Below are 18,997 nucleotides of genomic sequence, written 5' to 3' on the forward strand. Positions count from 1 at the left end.
TCGTCGCATCCACCTGAGATTTAAGGTGGAGCGACGAGTCGAGGAGCACCCCCAGACTGCGTACCAAGTCCCTGTTGGTGCTCTTGGACATCTCAGCGGCTTTCGATACCATAGACCATGGTATCCTTCTGGAGCGCCTGGTAGAAGTGGGAATCGGGGGCACTGCGCTCCAGTGGTTCTGGTCCTACCTCTCTGGGAGGTTCCAGATGGTGCAGCTGGGAGACGTGTGCTCCGATAAGAGGGCCCTCACATCTGGGGTCCCTCAAGGAGCCATTCTGTCTCCCATGCTATTTAACATTTACATGAAACTGCTGGGAGAGATCATCCGGAGACATGGGGCGCGGGGTTATCAGTACGCTGATGACACCCAAATAATCTTCTCTATGTCTCCGACTGATGCAGTGACTGAGGATGGCGTCTCTCCTCTCGTGGCTTGTCTGGAGTCGGTAATGGGCTGGATGAGGGAAAAACGACTCAGCCTGAATCCAGAGAAAACGGAGGTACTCGTGATAGGTTCTCCTGGCCCGGGGTTGGCAGTGGTTCCACCTGTCCTGAACGGGATCTGCCAACTTACAGTAAAAACATGGAACATTCCCATATGCTTGGAATATCTTATCATTATATTGCAAGAATATTTGTGCCTCAAAAGAGGAGATTTCCAAAGCCATCAGCTGTTTTAAATTGTATTCCCTCTCCTTTCTTTTTAATAGTGACAGCATTCCCTGCTCGGGGCAGCATTCACATGTAATGCTACAGTCACAGGGCCATCTTCTAAGATATGTTCCTTACTACATGCTCTATTCAAAATCCAAAGACTTCTTCCAGATTCTTCAGTTACACAATGGCGGGTTACAGACCGCCATTAAAGTACAGAGTCAGTCCATACTAGGGTTAGGAAGGTGCGGTGCTTCCGCACCCCCCTAACCCTAGTACGGACTGAGTCCGTACAAAATGGCGGCTCTCCTTCCACATGGGGGCCGCCATGACGATGTCACGACCGCGCTGCCTCTATATGGGGCGGTGCGGACGTGACGTCGTCGGTCCGCGCCAGGGCGCTTAGTGCGCCCTTTGCGCGGACCAAGAAGGAGCTCCGGTTCGGAGCTCCTTCCTGGTTTGCGGCGCCGCTTTGCATCGCTGGGCGCAGCCTTCAGATGGCTGCGCCCAGCGAAGCAAGGGAGAAAGGGGCGCCCCTTTCTCCTCCTCCCCGCCGCCACAGGGTGTCCTTGGGGCTTGAAGCCCCAAGGACACCCCTTTCCAGGCTGCGAGGAAGGGGCCTTTTGCCGCTTCCCCGCAGCCCGAAAAGCAGCGGATCGGGGCCTAGCGGCTGCTGTTCTGAATCATCTTGGCGGGAGAGAGGCAGGCTAGCTCCAACTGCCTGCCTGGAAGAAGACAAGCCCTCCCTTCAGCCACCATCTTGGGGGGAGAGAGGCCTGGCCTGAAAGACTAAGAGCCCTCCTTCTGACCAGCATCTTGAGGGGGAGAGAGGCCTGTTATGTTTTATTTTAACTTTGTATTGTACTTCCTGTTGTACACCGCTTTGATCTAATTTGGAAAAGCGGTATATAAATAAACATTATTATTATTATTATTATTATTATTATTATTATTATTATTATTGGTGAACCTGACACAAATCACACTCTCAGCCTCAGAGATGGCAATAGCAAATCTACTCTGAAGAAACTTGCCAACAAAACACCATGATAAATTCACTTTAGGGTCAACATAAGTTGAAAATGATTTGAAGGCACACAATAACAACAGCAAAAATCATCTGTATATACTCTTATACAGATTTTGTTTTAATTTACTCCTCAAAGTAAATGTTATATCTTTGGATCACATTTTCCCCATAGATCCATCTGAATATTGTACCCAAGATTTTGGACCCATCTTGTCATGTATTATTTTACAAGTTCATCTATAATTTAAAAAGCCATTTATACACTTTTCAAATTACATGTTCATTGCCTTTAAACACCTTTAAATGAAATTTATTTTCTCCAACCTCTATGACTGCATTTCACTCATCTTAAATCTATGCTTAAGCTGCATATAAGCAAAGCAATTAAGATCTTTGCTTCTTTAAGAACCATCTCTCTTGATTTAAATTTACAGCTGTTTTGTTCAAAGTACAAAAGATCCTTATAAAAAAACCTCCAATCGTTAATGGATTGATGTTCCCCCAGAAGATATCAAAGGGGAATTTCTATCATCGCCATGAGCCCAAGCTTACACACCAGCCAATCAAACAAGAATTTGATTGCTCATCCAACCCACTGACATGAAGAAGACCAGCAAAAAGAGCATGGACTGGGAAGAAAAGTTGGTACATTACATAGAGACATACCTGCCACTATTCAATACGCCCATGCCCATTGTCCTGCTTCCAGTTTTCCCTTCTTGTGCCTAGTGAATATCACATAACCTTGGAGCTACTACTGAAAAAGGATTTAAATAAATACGTGTACAAACAGAAGAGCAGACCAGTTGTTTCAGTCTCAGCCAACAAGTTTAGGATATCTGCTAAATTTAGTGCCTTAGCTAGGTGAAGAGACTGGAACAGAAAACAATAGGATACATTTTATACTTGGCAGAGAGAGTACAATATTTAACATGTTTATATTATTATTATTATTATTATTATTATTATTATTATTATTATTCAATGTGTAAATCAATATGCCCCTCAAATTCAATTTCAACATGAAATTTGCCTCACACATTTTATAACTGACAAGGCAATTGATGTAATAATTTTAATAAAGACTAAAAAGACAAGATATTTTTAGCCTATTTCAAATGTAACAATCTTGGCCTGTATTCCCCATTTTTACTCCCTTTCGTCTCCAACATTCCTAGCCTCTGCACTGTAGCTTGTTTACACCATAGTTTCCATTACATCCAAACCTAGATGTGGTTTATTTAATCACAGCCAGGATATGAATCTAGGATCTGATTTTGATGAGCATGGAAATACCTGATAAACTATAAATAATGAAATGAGGCTAATGTCTTTTCACCCACATCTGTGAAACTCAATGTACACCATTCAAACATTTCCTTCTAAAGTTTTTTGTAGGCTTTTTGGCCTATGTGGCTATGTTCTGGAAGAGTATAGTCTTGATGTTTTGTCAGCATCTGTGGCTGGTATCTTTAGAGAATGCTGGCATGGGAGTGAGTGGGGTATATATACTGTGTGAACCTTGGTTGGGAGGAAGTAATTTACATGTTAATCTGTCTGTTGTTGAATGGCAAGGCTTCTGGGTGTCTATTTAATTAGTGATCCATTGTCAGATGGGAAACCCCCTGGTTTTCCATTTGCATTTGCTGGATCTTGATTTTGTTGTTTTTCAGGACTGGTAGCCAAACATTTTTTTTTTTTAACTTTCAGGGTTTCTTCTTTCCTGTTGAAGTTGTCCAGGTGTTTGTAGATTTCAGTGGCTTCCCTGTGCATTCTGACCTGATAGTTGTTGGCATGGTCCAGAATTTCAGTGTTTTCAAATAGCATTTTATGCCCATGATGGTTTATAACTCGGGCCTGTTACAGACTGCCAAAATAAAGCTGCTTCGGGTCTCTTTGGAGGTATGGTGTTTAAATGATGCATGCATCCTAAGAATCTGGAAGCTGCACCAAAGCTGCATTCCAGTGCTTAGGAATGGAGTGTGGCTTTGGCGCAACCTCCGGACTCTTAGGACTCATGCATCATTTAAATAGCATACCTCCAAAGAGACCCAAAGCAGCTTTATTTTGGCAGTCTGTAACAGGCCTTGTTCTGCTACTGCTGATTTTTCTGGCTGCCCCTGCCTCAGTGTTGCTCATTTCTGAGCTCTTTGGGGCCGCGTGAGAGGTGAAGGGCTGAAAGCCATCTTGAGACCCACTACGCTGGGAGAAAGGCCTGATGTGAATGAAGTTAATACAGTGCACCTTTCTTTTACACAAGGATCCGTTCCAGACCGCCTGCCCCCCCCCCCCCGCATAAAAATTGTGCATATGCTTGAGCCCCATCACAAGTAATAGGGCTCGTGCTCACAGCAGTGGAGTGGTGCGAGTGCACCATGGGCGCACACACCATTGTTCGTTTCAGCACACGGTGCCACTTTTTATAGTGCTGCTTTCAGCGTATGCTGAAGGCAGCGTGTAATGCGTCCGCGTATGACGCGGGCACACTGTAATAATAATAATAATATGACCTGGTTGCCTAAAGCTGGGAAAAAGGTAATATATATACTCTCTCTCTCTCTCTCTCTCTTAATAAATAAATGAACAGGTTGCCTAAACTGTGAGAAAGGTGTGATGTTAATTAAATTAATTAAAAAATGAACTTATTGCCTAAAACCTGGAGAAAGATATGAGGTAAATTCAATTAATTCTGGCTGCATCTGCACCGAAGAAGTAATCCAGGTTGACATCATTTTAACTGCCATGACTCCATGCTATGGAAACCTGGGATCTGTAGTTTGTTGTGGCAGTTAAAGTCTCTTACAAAGCTGATGAGAATCTCTTGATGGATTGTTAGGCAAAGTAAAGTAGTGGGATGGGTGAGGCCTAATGGGGCAAAGGAGTCCAGTGATCTCTCAGTAGGTATAGATGTTAATGTATGAGTTGCTTTTTCTAAATTAAAACCTCAGTATTCAGGTTAAATTGTCGTGTTGGTACTTTGCAATAAATAAGTTGGTTTTGGGTTGCAGTTTGGGCACTTGGTCACTATCACTGCCATATTCTGGCTGTGACTCCTTTGATACATGGTAAAAATGACTTCCCTTTTGGTGGTTGTTTGTCTCCACTTCTATGTTTTTTCTGGGTCTGGCAGCCTTTCTGATGTCTCCCCTGGAGTAACTGAGTAATTAAATAGATACTCCAAGGCCTTGCCATTCAACAACAAATCAACACAGAGATTAGAATGCAAATCACTTCCTCTTAACTAAGGGTCACACAGTATATACATATATACCCCACTCACTTCCATATCAGCATTCTCTGAAGATGCCAGCCACAGATACTGGTGAAACAGAAACATCAGGAATAAACTCTTCCAGAACATGGCCACGTAGCCTGAAAAACCCAAACTAAGGATGCTGGCTGTGAAAGCCTTTGACTTCACATTCCCTTCTAACTTTAGTTGTTCTTTAGATTCAAGAAAGGAAACAAACAGATCTCAGAGTAGGAATTCATCAACAGCAAAGAGTTGGGGGCCATGTCATGGATACTTCACATACTATAGTGTTTTCCTGTCTGGTCTCTAGATACTGTCCCGAAACTGCTCCCTGAGTCCAAGACTCCTTATTTTATTTTATTTTGGACTACTGCATAACTCAAGGGTTTGAAAGGGATAAACAGTCTGTACACTATTCAAAAAGAGAGAGGGCTTTTCCTCTCTGTGATTTCTTAAATGTCTAATGCTCTGAATCTTCAAGAAGAAAGAAAGTTCACAAAGCAATAGAGAATGGGAATGCAAAAAGGTAACATAAAAGAAACATAGGCGGGATACAGACTGCCCAAAAAGGGCGGTCTGCTGCCACCTCCATTTCCGCCAGCGGGAAGCCTCAGCCGCCAAACGGCTGAGGCTTCCCGGTGGCAGAAAAAGAACCCGCAAAAAGCGGGTTCTTTTTGCGTTGTGCTTGCAGCGCCCAAATGCGCAAATGGCGCACTCATGACATTGCAAGCGCAACATGACGTGCAGACGCTATGTGTCCATCACGTCAAAATGGCGGCACCCGTGTGTACAGCGCGCCGCCATTTTGATGCCCCGTCACGTGCTAGGGGTGAGGCCAATATGGACGGTGCATTCTCGACCAACCCCTAGCATGTGACGGGGGTGCCCCAAAGGCCCGTCTAAATCGGGCCTTTGGCTAACAAAGTAGAAAAGGATTGAGCATGTTCCCAACAATTATTTTCAACACTTGTTTAGCCAATGGAATATTTTGCAAAACCACTTAAGGACATATACAGTGGACCCTTGTTATACACTGGGGTTTGGTTCCAAGATCCCCCGTGTATCACAAAATCCGTGTATGCTCAAGTCCCATTAAATATAATGACATAGCAAAATGGTGTCCCTTATAAAAAATGGAAAATCAAGGTAAATTTATACCTTTTTGAACATTTTCAAACCGTGTATGCTAGAATCCGTGTATAAAAAATCTGTGTATAAGAAGGGCCGACTGTATTATAATGCAAAACAATGTATGGCTTACTTCTGACATTGCTCTTGTCTGACATGACTTTAAAGCAAGTTACTAATAGCTTGCATAGTTACCACTTAATAGCTCCAACTGTATGTTTCCAAGCAGCACAGGTCCATTCATGACAAAAAATCCCAAGCTATTTGTCTTCCACAATGAAACAGGTTTTCAGTATAAACATGGATAGCATACATCTGTGATCCCTAAGCATGCACCATGGCAATGCCTTTCCATGGCAGCGGAACTATGTATTTCTGTGAGGCAAGAGGCTATTCTGACAGTATCAGTGCTGCTGATAGAGTCTCCCATGTAAGGTAGGTTTTCGTTGAGGAGCCAGATTAAAAGTGCCGAAAATTACTGGGTAGAAGCAGAAGTGGATGGGGGATGACACCAGTGAAGGATCTCTCTGAGATAATGGGCAGTGGCACCAAAGTACTGTGCAGAAGAAGCCAATGGTAAACCACTCCTGAAGTGTTTTAACTTGCAAAATCTTATGGGGAGACAATCCAAAAACAAAACAAGAAATAGTGCCAGAAGATGAGTTTCCTAAAGTCAGCAGGTACTCAACATGCTACTAGGGAAAAGCTGGTGACAACTATGAGTAATGCAGTGGCTAATGATTTAACTGGTCTCAAGCCAAAAGGATGTTCAGCTGTTGATGTGATGAGAGCTGAAAGAAAGTCCAAAGGTGGACAACACGTATTATACAAACATGGAATGCAAGAAGTATGAATCAGGGGAAGCTACACATTGTAAAACAACAAATGAAGCATATAACCACTGCAGTATACTGAGTGGACAAGCTAAAGTGGACAGAAATCAGATATTTTCAGTCATCAAATATGGAAGACAGAACAATGGAAATGCTCAATATACTTTCCAGTTCTCAAGAAAGAAGACACCAGGGATTGCAGTAATCACAGAACTACTGCATTAATCTCCCACTGAAGCAAAATGTTGCTCAAAATTCAACAACAAAGACTTTTATCATACATACTGTAGAGCAAAAAATGCCAGATGTCCAAGCTGGAATCAGAAAAGGAAGAGGCACTAGGGATCATACTGCAAACATACATTGGATAATGGAGCTCAGCAAGGAATTTCAAAAGAAAGTCAGCCTGTGCTTTATAGATTATAGCAAGGGCTTTGTCTGTGCAGATTATTAAAAACTATGAATACTCTTAAAGAAATAGGTTTGCAGCAACATTTAATTGTCCTAATGTGTAACCTGTAGTCAGGGCAAGAAGCCATTGGAAAAAGAGAATTATTTCCAATTGGCAAGGAGGTAATAATAATAATAATAATAATAATAACAACAACAATAATAATAACAACAATAATAATAATACAGTGCTCCCTCGGGTTACGAATTTAATTCGTTCCGCGGCGCCGTTCGTAACCCGATACATTTCGCAACCCGAAAAGCCGCTGGAAAGCCGCTAGCGGCTAGCGGCGGCTTTTGAATTTCGCGCCGAAACGCGCCGAAAAAATCTTCGTAAGCCGAAAAATCCTTCGTAACCCGGAACAGTTTTTTTAAATCTAAGTTTTTCGTACCCCGGAAATTTCGTAACGCGGTGCATTCGTATCCCGGGGTACCACTGTAATAATAAATTGTTCATTTATTAACCGCTTTTCCAACGATCAAAGCGGTGTACAGAAATTGTTAAAAACAGACAATAAAAACAGTAGAAACCACATCTTAAAAGTACATAATTAAAATGGATTAAATGCGACCAATGGTTAGGCAAGACTGCATTTTATCACCCTATCTGTTTAACTTGTACACTGAATATATCATATGTCAAGCTGATTCAGACACTGAAGAATGAGGTGTGAAAATTGGAGGAAGGAATTTCAACAACTTAAGATATGCAGATTACACTATACTACAGCGCGCCCGTGTCATACGCGGGCGCACCTTACGCGGCTTGAGCATATGCGCTCAAGCCGTGGGGCGTGCGCGGGGTGGAAGGGGCGGTGCGTCCCATTCAATTGAATAGGTGCGCACGTTGCACCCCGCACGCCGCCACGCCGCCATGCACGAGCCCCATTGTTTCCAATGGGGCTTGAGCATAGGCGCAAATCGCCTTATGCGGAGGGATCCGGAACGGTTCCCCGCGTAAGGCAAGGACCCACTGTACTAGCAGAAAATAGCGAAGGTTTAAAACATCTATTAAAGAAAATCAAAGAAGAAAGTGCAAAAATAGGTTTACAGCTGAACATTAAGAAAACAAAAATAATTACCACAGATGATTTACATAGGTAACTTTAAAGTAGATGAAGATATTTAAATAGTTCAAAGATTTTCCATACCTTGTCTCAGTCATTAATCAGAACGGAGACAGAAGTCAAGAAATCAGAAAAAGACTAGAATTTGGAAGGTCAGTTGTGAAGAAACTAAACTACATGCTCTAATGTAAAGGTATATCATTGAATCCCAAAGTCAGGATTTTCCATGCCATTGTATTTCCGATTTCTATGTATGAGTGTGAAAGTTGGACACGTGGGGGGGGGGGGGAATGATAAGAAGAGAGTCATCTCATTTGAAATGTAGTGCTGGAGGACAGTTCTACGGATATTATGGACTGTCAAAAAGACAAACAAATGGCTTCCAGAGAAAATCAAGATTGTACTCTTCCTAGAAGAGAAGAGGACTAAGCTGAGGCTGGAATTGAGAGATGCAACCATGGAATATCCGTATGAAAAGGGATCCTATATCACCTTTGAGATAAACTGTGTGAAAGACTTTGCAGCATAAGCTTTCGTTGACTTGGCTGAGGCTGTCATACTTTGGATATATCATGAGAAGACATGACTCACTAAAAAAGACAATAATGCTTGACAAGGCAGAAGGCAGCAGGAAAAGAGAAAGATCACACTACAGGTGGACAGAATCAAGGAAGCCATGGCCCTGAATCTGCAAGTCCTGATTGAGCAGGGCTGCTGATGAGAAGGTAACTTGGATGTCTCTTCTCTCATTCATAAGGTAGCCATAAATTGAAGTAAACTTGGCGGCAACTGACAACAACAACAAAACCATGCAATTTCCCTGAGCAGGTCTCTGAGGGCCACAATGTTATGAGAACAAAATATAATTTTAGCTGATACCATCAGAAGAATGAGTGTTCTTAAACTTGAAAAGATTAGATTCTCTTAATTGAAGATTTGGATACAATCCCCCATGGTATTCTACTAGAAGGGGAGTAGCAATAAAACTGATTCATTGTACACCTGAAGGGGCTATGGAAATCAGACAATCTAAATTTCTCTATTGAGTCATCAGGAGATAGAAAATGCATAAATTAATGCATCACTCAACAGCATAGCTTGCTCAATGGCAGTCAATATGGAAATTTACATAATTCCTTTCGTATGAAGACAGAGGAAAAGAATAATCTCATAGTTTCTATTAAAGGGAACAGTTTCTAAGTATTACGTTTTTATTTAATAAGACTACACAAGTAGGCAGAACATCTCACAGATTTTATCAATAATATCTTCCAATCAAAGCCGTGGAGAAGGATAATAACTTACACACAATTAAATTCTGCTTCACTGGAGGAAGGGGAAAGGCCAAAAGTCTTCTCTTACTCAGCTTTTCCCCACAGGCCTGAGTGCCATCCTTTACACTGTTCTGCACAGGGAAGTCTGAATCCAAGCCACATTCTATTTAACCATTATACTCCTCCACAAATTTTAGCAGATATGAATGAACATATAATCAACTAGGAAAAGGAACAAAAAGAAAAGAAGCCATCATAACTATAAATCTTTTAATTTATTCCAGTCATAAACCAGAACCCTACTGGTATCTGGTTGGCATAAGAAAATATGGACTATAGCTCTTATCTGACAACTCAATGCCTTTTTAAGGAGGAATTTGAAAAGATGCTAACAAATTTGTTCATATAAAGTGGATCATCCAAATATATTGGAGTACAGCTGTAATATATTTATTTCCAGATAATGATCATCTACTTATCTTTTAGCTACAGTGATTTTGTTTTTGTACTTCAGAGATGGGAAGCTACCCCAGGTACTATCTCTTCCCACTGCCTCCTGCATTTTTTTTCAATTACTGAAAAAGACACCTGCTTTCTAGCAGTCACATGGGCAATCTTGACATGTTCTGTCGTGCGCTTCCTGTTTTAGGTGCAAGAGAGGCCTTTTTCCCCAGACAAAAAGTTACTAAAAGTCACTTTTAGGCCCAGGATACACTGCCCAAAAAGAACGGTCTGCCCATTCCATGTTTTGCTGCGCGAGGAAGCTGCAGCAGACAAACCATGCAGCTTTCTTGCACAGCAAAAAGAACCCGCAAAAAGCGGGTTCTTTTTGCAGTGCCATAATGACACCACAGTGCGCCAGTGGCACACTCGTGACATCATTATGGCACCACAACATGCGGACGCTAAGCATCTGTTGCGTCAAAATAGCAGCGCCCATCTGTACAGGGTGCCGCCATTTTGAGGCCCTCATCACGTGTGAGGGGTGAGGGGCGTCTGGAAGTGTTGCCCCTCGCACGTGACGAGGGCGCCCTATCGCGCCCGGCTGTCCTGTGCTTTTGTCTAGAAAAAAAACCCTCCTAATCACCCCAAAATGTTAGTGTTGTGTAATCATAAAACAAGTATTCCCCATAACCTCTATACAGCATGGTTTAGTTTAAAAATGCTTGAAAAAATTGCATGCAGGATAAAGGTTTACAATGGGGATTCCAGGGTGGATGTGGCCCACACCTTGCACTTTGCTTTCCCCCTGCTATATTATCAAAAACTTCAAGACAATGATAGAGGTGATAACCTCAATTCAATAAGGTTTGTTGTTGTGTGGCTTCATGTCATTTCTGACTATGGCAACCCTAAGGTGAACCTATTACAGGGTTTTCTTGGCAAGTTTCTTCAGAGAGGGTTTGTCATTGCTATCCTCTGAGGCTGAGTTAGTGTGACTTGCCAAAGTTACCCAGTCAGTGCTTATGGCAGAGGCAGGATTCGAACTCTGGTCTTGAGAGTCATAGTCCAACACTCAAACCACTACACAACAATGGCTCTCCTACAATAAGGTAAGCATAGCAAAAGGTGTGATATCCCCTTAAACCATACAGGGAAAACATTGCCACCAGCAATATTACAATTTGTCTTTGTTTAAATCAGTATCTCAAACTGATAGATGTTAACAGCTGAAGTTACTGAGAAAGGTCAGGAAGCTGTCTTTACACCGAGTTACACAGGAGCTGTACATACAACCTCTAAGGGGTGGTGGGATGCCGTCCCTTTCCTAGCTGGATCGGGGCCATGGAAACCCTGATCCAGCCTTTCGAGGGTGAGAAAAGAAGCCGCAAAAGGTGGCTCTTTTTTGTGCCATTGAAAGGGCACCATAGCTATGGCGACGTGGCTATATGGGACTCCTTTGGCACTGCACCATATTGACGCAGCGCCAGAGCAGCACCATGATGACGTGTGCCATGTGGAGGGGTGCGTCGTGTCAGGGCACCTTGGGGGGTAGAGCTGGGTGTGCGTCGTGAGGACACTACACCCCGACTCTGCCCCCATGCCAGCCCAACGTGCCAGTCTGTATAGGCCCACAATTCGTCAATTTAGTTCAGTAAAGCTAAACAGGATTAGCCCTAGTTAGTAACAGAATGGGAGACAGCCAATAAATGGTAGATGGTGTGGGCTATATTTCAGAGAAAGGAACTTGCAAAACCACCTCTGAGTGTTTCTTGCCTAAGAAAACCCCATGAAATCCATGAGGTCACCATAAGTTGACAGGCAACTTGAAGGTACACGCACACAAACATAACGTAAGAGTTCTCTATTCTTTGTTATTTCACAAACGAATCCTTCCCATGTTTATCTGGAGATGCCAAGGATGGAACCTGGACTTTTTACATGTTAAACCTATTACAGTAGTCCTTCCCCATTCACTGGGGTTAGAAGCCAAGGACCCCCATGAATGTGGAAAAAACACTATTATTTTTACCTAAGAAAACACCTCTCTAGGAATCTCTGGCTCCTCCAGTGCAACTCTACGATCAAGATCTGCCAAAAGTTGATCATAGAATCATGCTGGAGGACCTTCAAATGCCTAGAGAAGTGTTTCGTCTAGGAACTTCACCACAACTCTATGATCAAATTCTAGCAGAGTTGCACTGGAGGATCTGGAGATTCCTAGAGAGAACATTTTAATCAAAACCCCAAATAATCAGATCTGCAAAAGTCAAAGCCACAAACACGAAGGGCCAACTGTACGTAATTCTGAGGTACAGGTACAGCCCATTTCCTAAACATAAATTCCTCACTTGGCCCCTACCCCAGGCTTCACTTCTCACTAACAAAAGAACTGTATAACCTGTTCTCTCAAATTATACATTCCCACTTAAGCAAAAAGCAAATATACTTTTAAGTTTAGAATCACTGGAGTTCAGTCCAACTTTTAAATGTCAACCATTTTCAAAATACCACTTTGCTGCAAAATGCCAGTATGCCTGAATTGTCTTTCCTAGTAGCAATCTCTGGTATAATATTCTTGATATCTAAAACTACAGTTGGGAGAAGGGGAAGATAGTGAGCTGAATATGAAAGCACCACAGTCCCCTTCTCATGAACAAATTGACCCCATTTTCCACTGTCTGTTCTAACCATAGTCTAGCAACGTGTTCACTTCTGTGCTTAACATGGCTTAAAATTGTGCTTAAAATTGGTCAGGATTGCTTTAAAGCCATTGTGTACATTAGGTTTGGAAACTACTGTTTCAGGCAATTCTAATAAATCTATTGCTTACATCAGGATAATACATTTTCTTGAACGATGATTCAAGAAAACAATAAAAGGGATGCGATTCAAACAAAATGATTATCGCATGTGCATTTGACCTAAGAGATGAAAATGTGATACTTTGCTTCCCATTCTGACCTCCATGTTTTCTATGATTGATACGTTGTTAGCCACTTATCCAGTAACATTTCATTCTAGCAAAGAGAATTCCATCTGCTACTCAAGCTGTTTTATATCACTTAGATATGTGAGGGTGAATAAACTGGTAACACTTTCTTCTCCTTTTTGCTCTTGCCACTCTCTGTTTACAATCTTGCTTTATTCAACAGAAAATAGATCTTTACAAGACAAATGGGAACTTTGGTCTAAATCCAGCATGGCACTGGATCTCCACTGTGATGGCATTTCCTTTCCTTCTGCTCCCCACCCCACACCTTAGTTGCCCAAAATCAGCTCCAGGGGGTTGCCAACTCTCCATAATAGGTTTTGCAGTTATATGAATGACTGCAATGTGAACAAGGGATTAATTCACTTTTGCCACTGGATTTAGTTTTTCTGCCAGTAGAACTCAGGTATTCAGTTCCCTCTTTGTCACATAAAACGCTTACGGAGGAACAACACTGTCATTTAGAATACTTCTTCAGTGTATATACAGAAGGTTTTATGTCCCAAAGTTGGGGGCAATGGAGAAAGCACAGTAACATGAACTTGGGGGTGTATCTCACTTTTTCAGTTATTTAAAAGATTGATGTACAAAGTGTAATTGTTGTTGTTGTGTGCCTTCAAGTCATTTCTGACTTATGGTGATGCTAAGGCAAGCCTATCATAGGGTTACCTTGGCAAGTTTCTTCAGAGGGGGTTTGTCATTGCCATCCTCTGAGGCTGAGAGAGTGTAGCTTGCGCAAGGGCACCCAGTTGGTTTACATGGCCCAGCTAGGATTTGAACCCTGGTCTCCGGAATCATAGTCTACATGAACCAAAAAACCTGTAACACTGAGAAAGTGTAGACTGAAGTACTTTAGGGAAAGTTTAAACTCCTAGATATTGATGAATAATTATTTAAAATAAAAGCCACAAAAAGGTCAAAGTTTAGAATGTTGGGTAAATATGAGGCAACAGATTGTTTATAATATGTAAAGCACCATTTACATTAGACTAAATACAAAGGCACAGTACAAGAAATGGTTTTCATGCCATTATTTTGTAGTTTTATCTCCATTTAATTCTAACTACTCTTATGTCATATTTATATACTACCTAATCAGATTTTTCTTTTACTGTATAAAATAAAATACTCTGAATAAAGTGACAAGAGGCTGTAGTCCTATAAAACAATCTCAATTCTATATGCACACATTAAAGCCAAACTCAAGACCAATGAGAACATAGGATGGGTTTTAAAAATGATACAACACTTCTAACATTACTGATACTACTCAACAAACTACAGACACCTCAGTAACATATAAAGGACTGCTATTACATAAAAACAACAAGCAAATATAAAGGACTGCAACATTGATTTCAGTTCATGAACTTCAAATCGTATGTGTGTATAGAAAAATGTATTTTCTCATTTAATTTTAGTTACCTACTAGGGGAAAAATCTACCTTAGATGAAAGAAACTTCAGAAGTGAAAGCTGCTAAACTGACACTATTTCATATTGTGCTTTTTCACAGAGCTTGAATTTAAAACTGAACCTCCCTATGAAAGCAGTTCTTTTGAATGTGTTAAAAATATAGTGATTATGTTCTCCTGGTATACAAATCCATAGCCTTTCCTCCCACTACCTATATTTAAGGTCCTCATAAGCCCACATACTAATTATAGCCTCCAGAGTATTAAAAGTAGCATGAAACAAAAAAAGCAGGAAGTACTGAAGTAGTATTTACCTGCTTACAAATGATGGATCCCACTCTATTTGTATAAGAATTGTTTACATTTCAAGAAAACCTTACTGTAAAGGAAAGAGACAAGTAGGCATAAAAGCTTCAGGAGCTCACTTTTACCTTTGTGTTCGACGGAGCCTGTTTCCACTTCGCAAGTGAGGTAAGGTAAAATTTGAGAGGACAGTCCAAAAATTGGGATCAGACATATCCATAGTCTTTTGTCCTTAAAGCACAGAGCAGAGGGACACACAGCAAGGAAGCAATCCCAGTTTTTCTTTCTCTCTAAAAACATAAACATTCACTCCACTCAAGGCAGTTTTAAAGCAGAGGGGAGACTGCAGGCTTCCTTAGTAGTAAACAACTTTCCTCTCCCCCCGCCCCAGGGATTTTTGTTAGAAGTCTTTCCTATTTTTTCCCTTTACGCTTTCTCATCTGCGTGCTGCCAAGCTTGAAATACAAATTTGTAACTGCAAGAGTTGCATTCAGCCTCCTCTTCTGCTGAAAACCCTGTCCCTGTACGTGTGATTCAACCAAAGGTACTTAGTCATCTGTTTGGAAAATACCATTCAGAGTCACCACAAGGGGAGGTGTGCTTTTCTTTTCTCTCCTTTTATAGTTCTCTTAGTTATCACAATTTTTGCATCAGGTTCTATTTTGGACATTATCATTAAAAGGAGCAACATTCAGTTTTTACCCTTGTGTTACAAGGCACAAAGCGATCAAAGGATTGTACCCCTGAGCAACTTTGGGAATGAGCTCATCTCTTTCAGAGACTTTTCCAAGACTTGAACCTATCCCTGTTCATCTCATCTTACTGAACACTGAGAGCCTGAGAAAGAAAGTGGGGTCTCCTTTACAGCTCAAGGAAAGCAACACTTGCTTCTTTCAAGCTTCCACTGCAGATAACACGTTTCTTACACCATTCCAGAGCTGGTGATATCTGAAAAGGAGAGGATTTTAGGAAGAGACTTGAAATAAAGCGCAAATGTAGTGGCAGGAACTTGTAAACATGAATATTTTTCTCTATAGTCAAAACATTACACAGATGCCAATTTTCTGTAATCATCAACCACATGTACAACTGAAATATTATGCCATTATATACTCAGCCACCTTGCAAAATAATTGTATGAAACTGCTATTCCAATGGCCAGTTTTTGGAAAGAAATGCGACACTAAATTCTGTGCACCCTCTAAAAATCTTAATGGAAAGTTTGCTGCTGTGTGCCTTCAAGATGTTTTGGACTTATGGCAACCCTAATGCTAACCTATCATGGGGTTTTATTGGCAAGTTTTGTTCAGACAGGGGTTTGCCATGACCATCCTCTGAGGGTGAGAGAGTGTGACCTGCCCAAGGTACCCAGTTGGTATCTATGGCCAGGCTGGGATCCAAACCCCCATCTCCAGAGTCAGACTGCAAGGCTCAAATCACTACACCAAGCTGGCTCTCCTAATACAATCACAGAGGTGGAAGAGACCACAAGGGCCATCCAGTCCAACCCCCTTCCAATCCATGCAGGAACTCACAATCAAAGCACTCCCAACAAATGGCCATCCAGACTCCACCACTCTCTGAGGGAGTGTGTTCCATTGTCAAACAGCTCTTACTGTCAAAATTGAGGTGGAATCTCTTTTCCTGTATTTTGAACCCATTGCTCCAAGTCATATTCTCTGGAGCAGCAGAAAACAAGCTTGCTCCATCCTCAATATGATACCTCTTCAAATACTTATACAGGGCTATCTTATCACCTCTTAATCTTCAAGTTGTTCTGTTTAAAGACCCTTAACTCTATAATGGTAAGTTTCTGACTTGCACCACTACTAGCACTATGAATGTAAACTGGCAAAGGGAAGATATCCTGTGGGGTGGGTTCAATTGATCTTGAGTGGGAGACTGTGCTATTAGCCAGCCACTGCTCTGACAAGTACAACACATCACCATTATAATTCTTTTAAAAAGACAGATTTCAGGGTGGGGCAGGAGAAACTATTTAATGACTACAGACACACACCCATACTTTCTTCCACTTTGAAACACCTCGATACGTCACCTACTCAGCAGTCCCAATATAAACAAATCTTTATCTTCACGTATTCCACTTTATACTCTTCTTAACCACATTTGGGCTTATTATGCCATGTCTGACTATAATACTTGGTTTAGCATTTATTTGTGCTCTACCACTTTTCTCCAGGTTCCCATTCTTACACCACTACTCCTGCTGCCTTTACTACCATTAACTAGACTGACTTTCAAACATACGGCTTGTTAGTCTGCAAGATCTGTATGTAGAGAGATCTTGTAGCACCTCTGAGACTAACTGAAAAAAAGATTTGCAGCATGAGCTTTTGTAGTCTAAAGTCTACTTTCTGGCCAAATGCATCTGAGGAAGTAGACTTTAGTCTACCAAAGTTCATGCTGCCAACTTCTTTTTTTTCAGTTAGTCTCAAGGGTGCTACAGGATCTCTTGATATACTGACTTTGCGAGCGCCATTAGACCACAGGATACCAACTGTTCCCTCTCTACCTCCTGCACCCTTCAAAAAAAAAAAAAAAAAAAAAGAATCAAGCAAAACCAATTTGAAAACGCTAATAAAGTAAGTCAATTGATGGCAAATAGACTAATAAAGGAAAGGGAAATGAAAACAATTACAAGGATTGATGATAGAGGGAAAATCTTGTCAGAAAAATATTAAAAAAGCTTTCACAAACTATTATAAAGAATTGTTTAAACAACAAGAAGAGATAGCACAATGGAATACACAGTTAAAGGAAATGCTTAAAAACACCAATATAACAAAAAATATCACTATCACAGAAGGAAATATTGAACGCTGAGATCACGATGGAAGAAATACAAAATGCAACCTCTAAATTAGAGAACGGGAACTCTCCAGGATTGGATGGTTTCACTACCAAATATTATAAAATTTTTGTAAATGAACTGATGGAACCATTAAAACATATCTTTAACGCAATAGGAAAGGAGGGAAAACCTGAAACCTGGAGAAAGGCAGCAATTTCTTTAATACCAAAAGAAGGAAAAGATAAGCAACAAATCAGTAACTATAGATAGACCCACCTCATTATTAAACAATGATTATACACTATAATTATAGTGAATAGACTGACAAAAATCTTATCAGAAATAATAAAGAATGATCAGAATGGGTTTCTTTCAGGAAAACAAATAAGAAATAATATCAGGATGATAATAAACTCAATTGATTATTATAATGTACACAACGGAAAAAAAACAGCATTCCTCTTTATCAATGCGGAAAAAGCATTTGACAGTATTAATTGGAAATTTATGCTGGATTTGTTAGAACAGATGGATATGGGTGACAACTTTATAAATAGTTTAAAACAAATATATTGCATTCAATCTGCCTTTTTAAAAATTAATGGAGAAATAACTAAAGAATTCCAAATTTATAAAGGAACAAGACAGGGATGTCCATTGTCGCCTTTACTATTTATTATTGTTCTAGGATACTTTTTAAATAAAATCAGGGGAAATTCAAAAATAAAAGGCCTGAAGATAAAAGGTGAAGAAATAAAGGTAAGAGCATATGCAGACACGTAGTGGTAATATTAGAAGATCCTATAAAGTGTATAGAACATCTCATATGTGTTGAATCGCTTTGGAAGATTCTCAGGATTTAAAATTAATAAAGCAAAATCTTGGATATTGACTAAAAATTTGTCAGAAAAAGAAGAACAATTGAAACACAAATCAGGCTGCCAAATTGGGAATAGAGTAAGGTATCTTGGCATTTGGCTGACTAAAAATAATATCAATCTATATGACAACAATTATAAAGTAACATGGAAAAAAGTTCAAGAGGAACTACATAGATGGAATAAATTAAAGTTATCCATCCTCAGTAGAATCACAGCAATAAAAATGGGCATCCTTCCAAAGATTCTATTTTTAATGATTAATTTGCCAATTAATGTTACTTTAAAAATCATTAATGAATGGAATAAGGAGCTGCGAAGATTTATTTGGAAGGGAGGTAAGGCAAGAATTAAATGGTTGAACTTGAAGGAAAGTAAAGAAAAGGGAGGATGCGCGTTACCAGACTTAAATGTGTACAGATGGGCATGTAACATGTTATGGATACAAGACTGGATGAAATTAGA

At 40.6% G+C, this 18,997-nt stretch overlaps 1 protein-coding gene across 8 annotated transcripts in view; it reads right to left on the bottom strand.

Moving 5' to 3' along the window:
- The window catches only part of MAST4 (microtubule associated serine/threonine kinase family member 4), a 367,302-nt gene that overhangs the window by 140,513 nt on the left and 207,792 nt on the right, over window positions 1–18,997 (bottom strand). For 2 of the 8 annotated variants that reach the window (XM_089494983.1, XM_089494965.1), the window contains exon 1: window positions 14,968–15,417. The exons of the other annotated variants lie outside the window; for them this stretch is intronic. In XM_089494983.1, the coding sequence (XP_089351109.1) occupies window positions 14,968–15,059 (92 nt within the window). In that variant the 5' untranslated portion in view covers window positions 15,060–15,417. Of the gene's footprint in view, window positions 1–14,967; window positions 15,418–18,997 lie in introns of those variants that run through there. 8 annotated transcript variants of the gene reach the window in all.

The sequence above is a fragment of the Sceloporus occidentalis genome, unplaced genomic scaffold (assembly GCF_023333645.1).
Source record: "Sceloporus occidentalis isolate IW3139 unplaced genomic scaffold, rSceOcc1.0.p SCAF_1, whole genome shotgun sequence".
Lineage (NCBI taxonomy): Eukaryota > Metazoa > Chordata > Lepidosauria > Squamata > Phrynosomatidae > Sceloporus > Sceloporus occidentalis.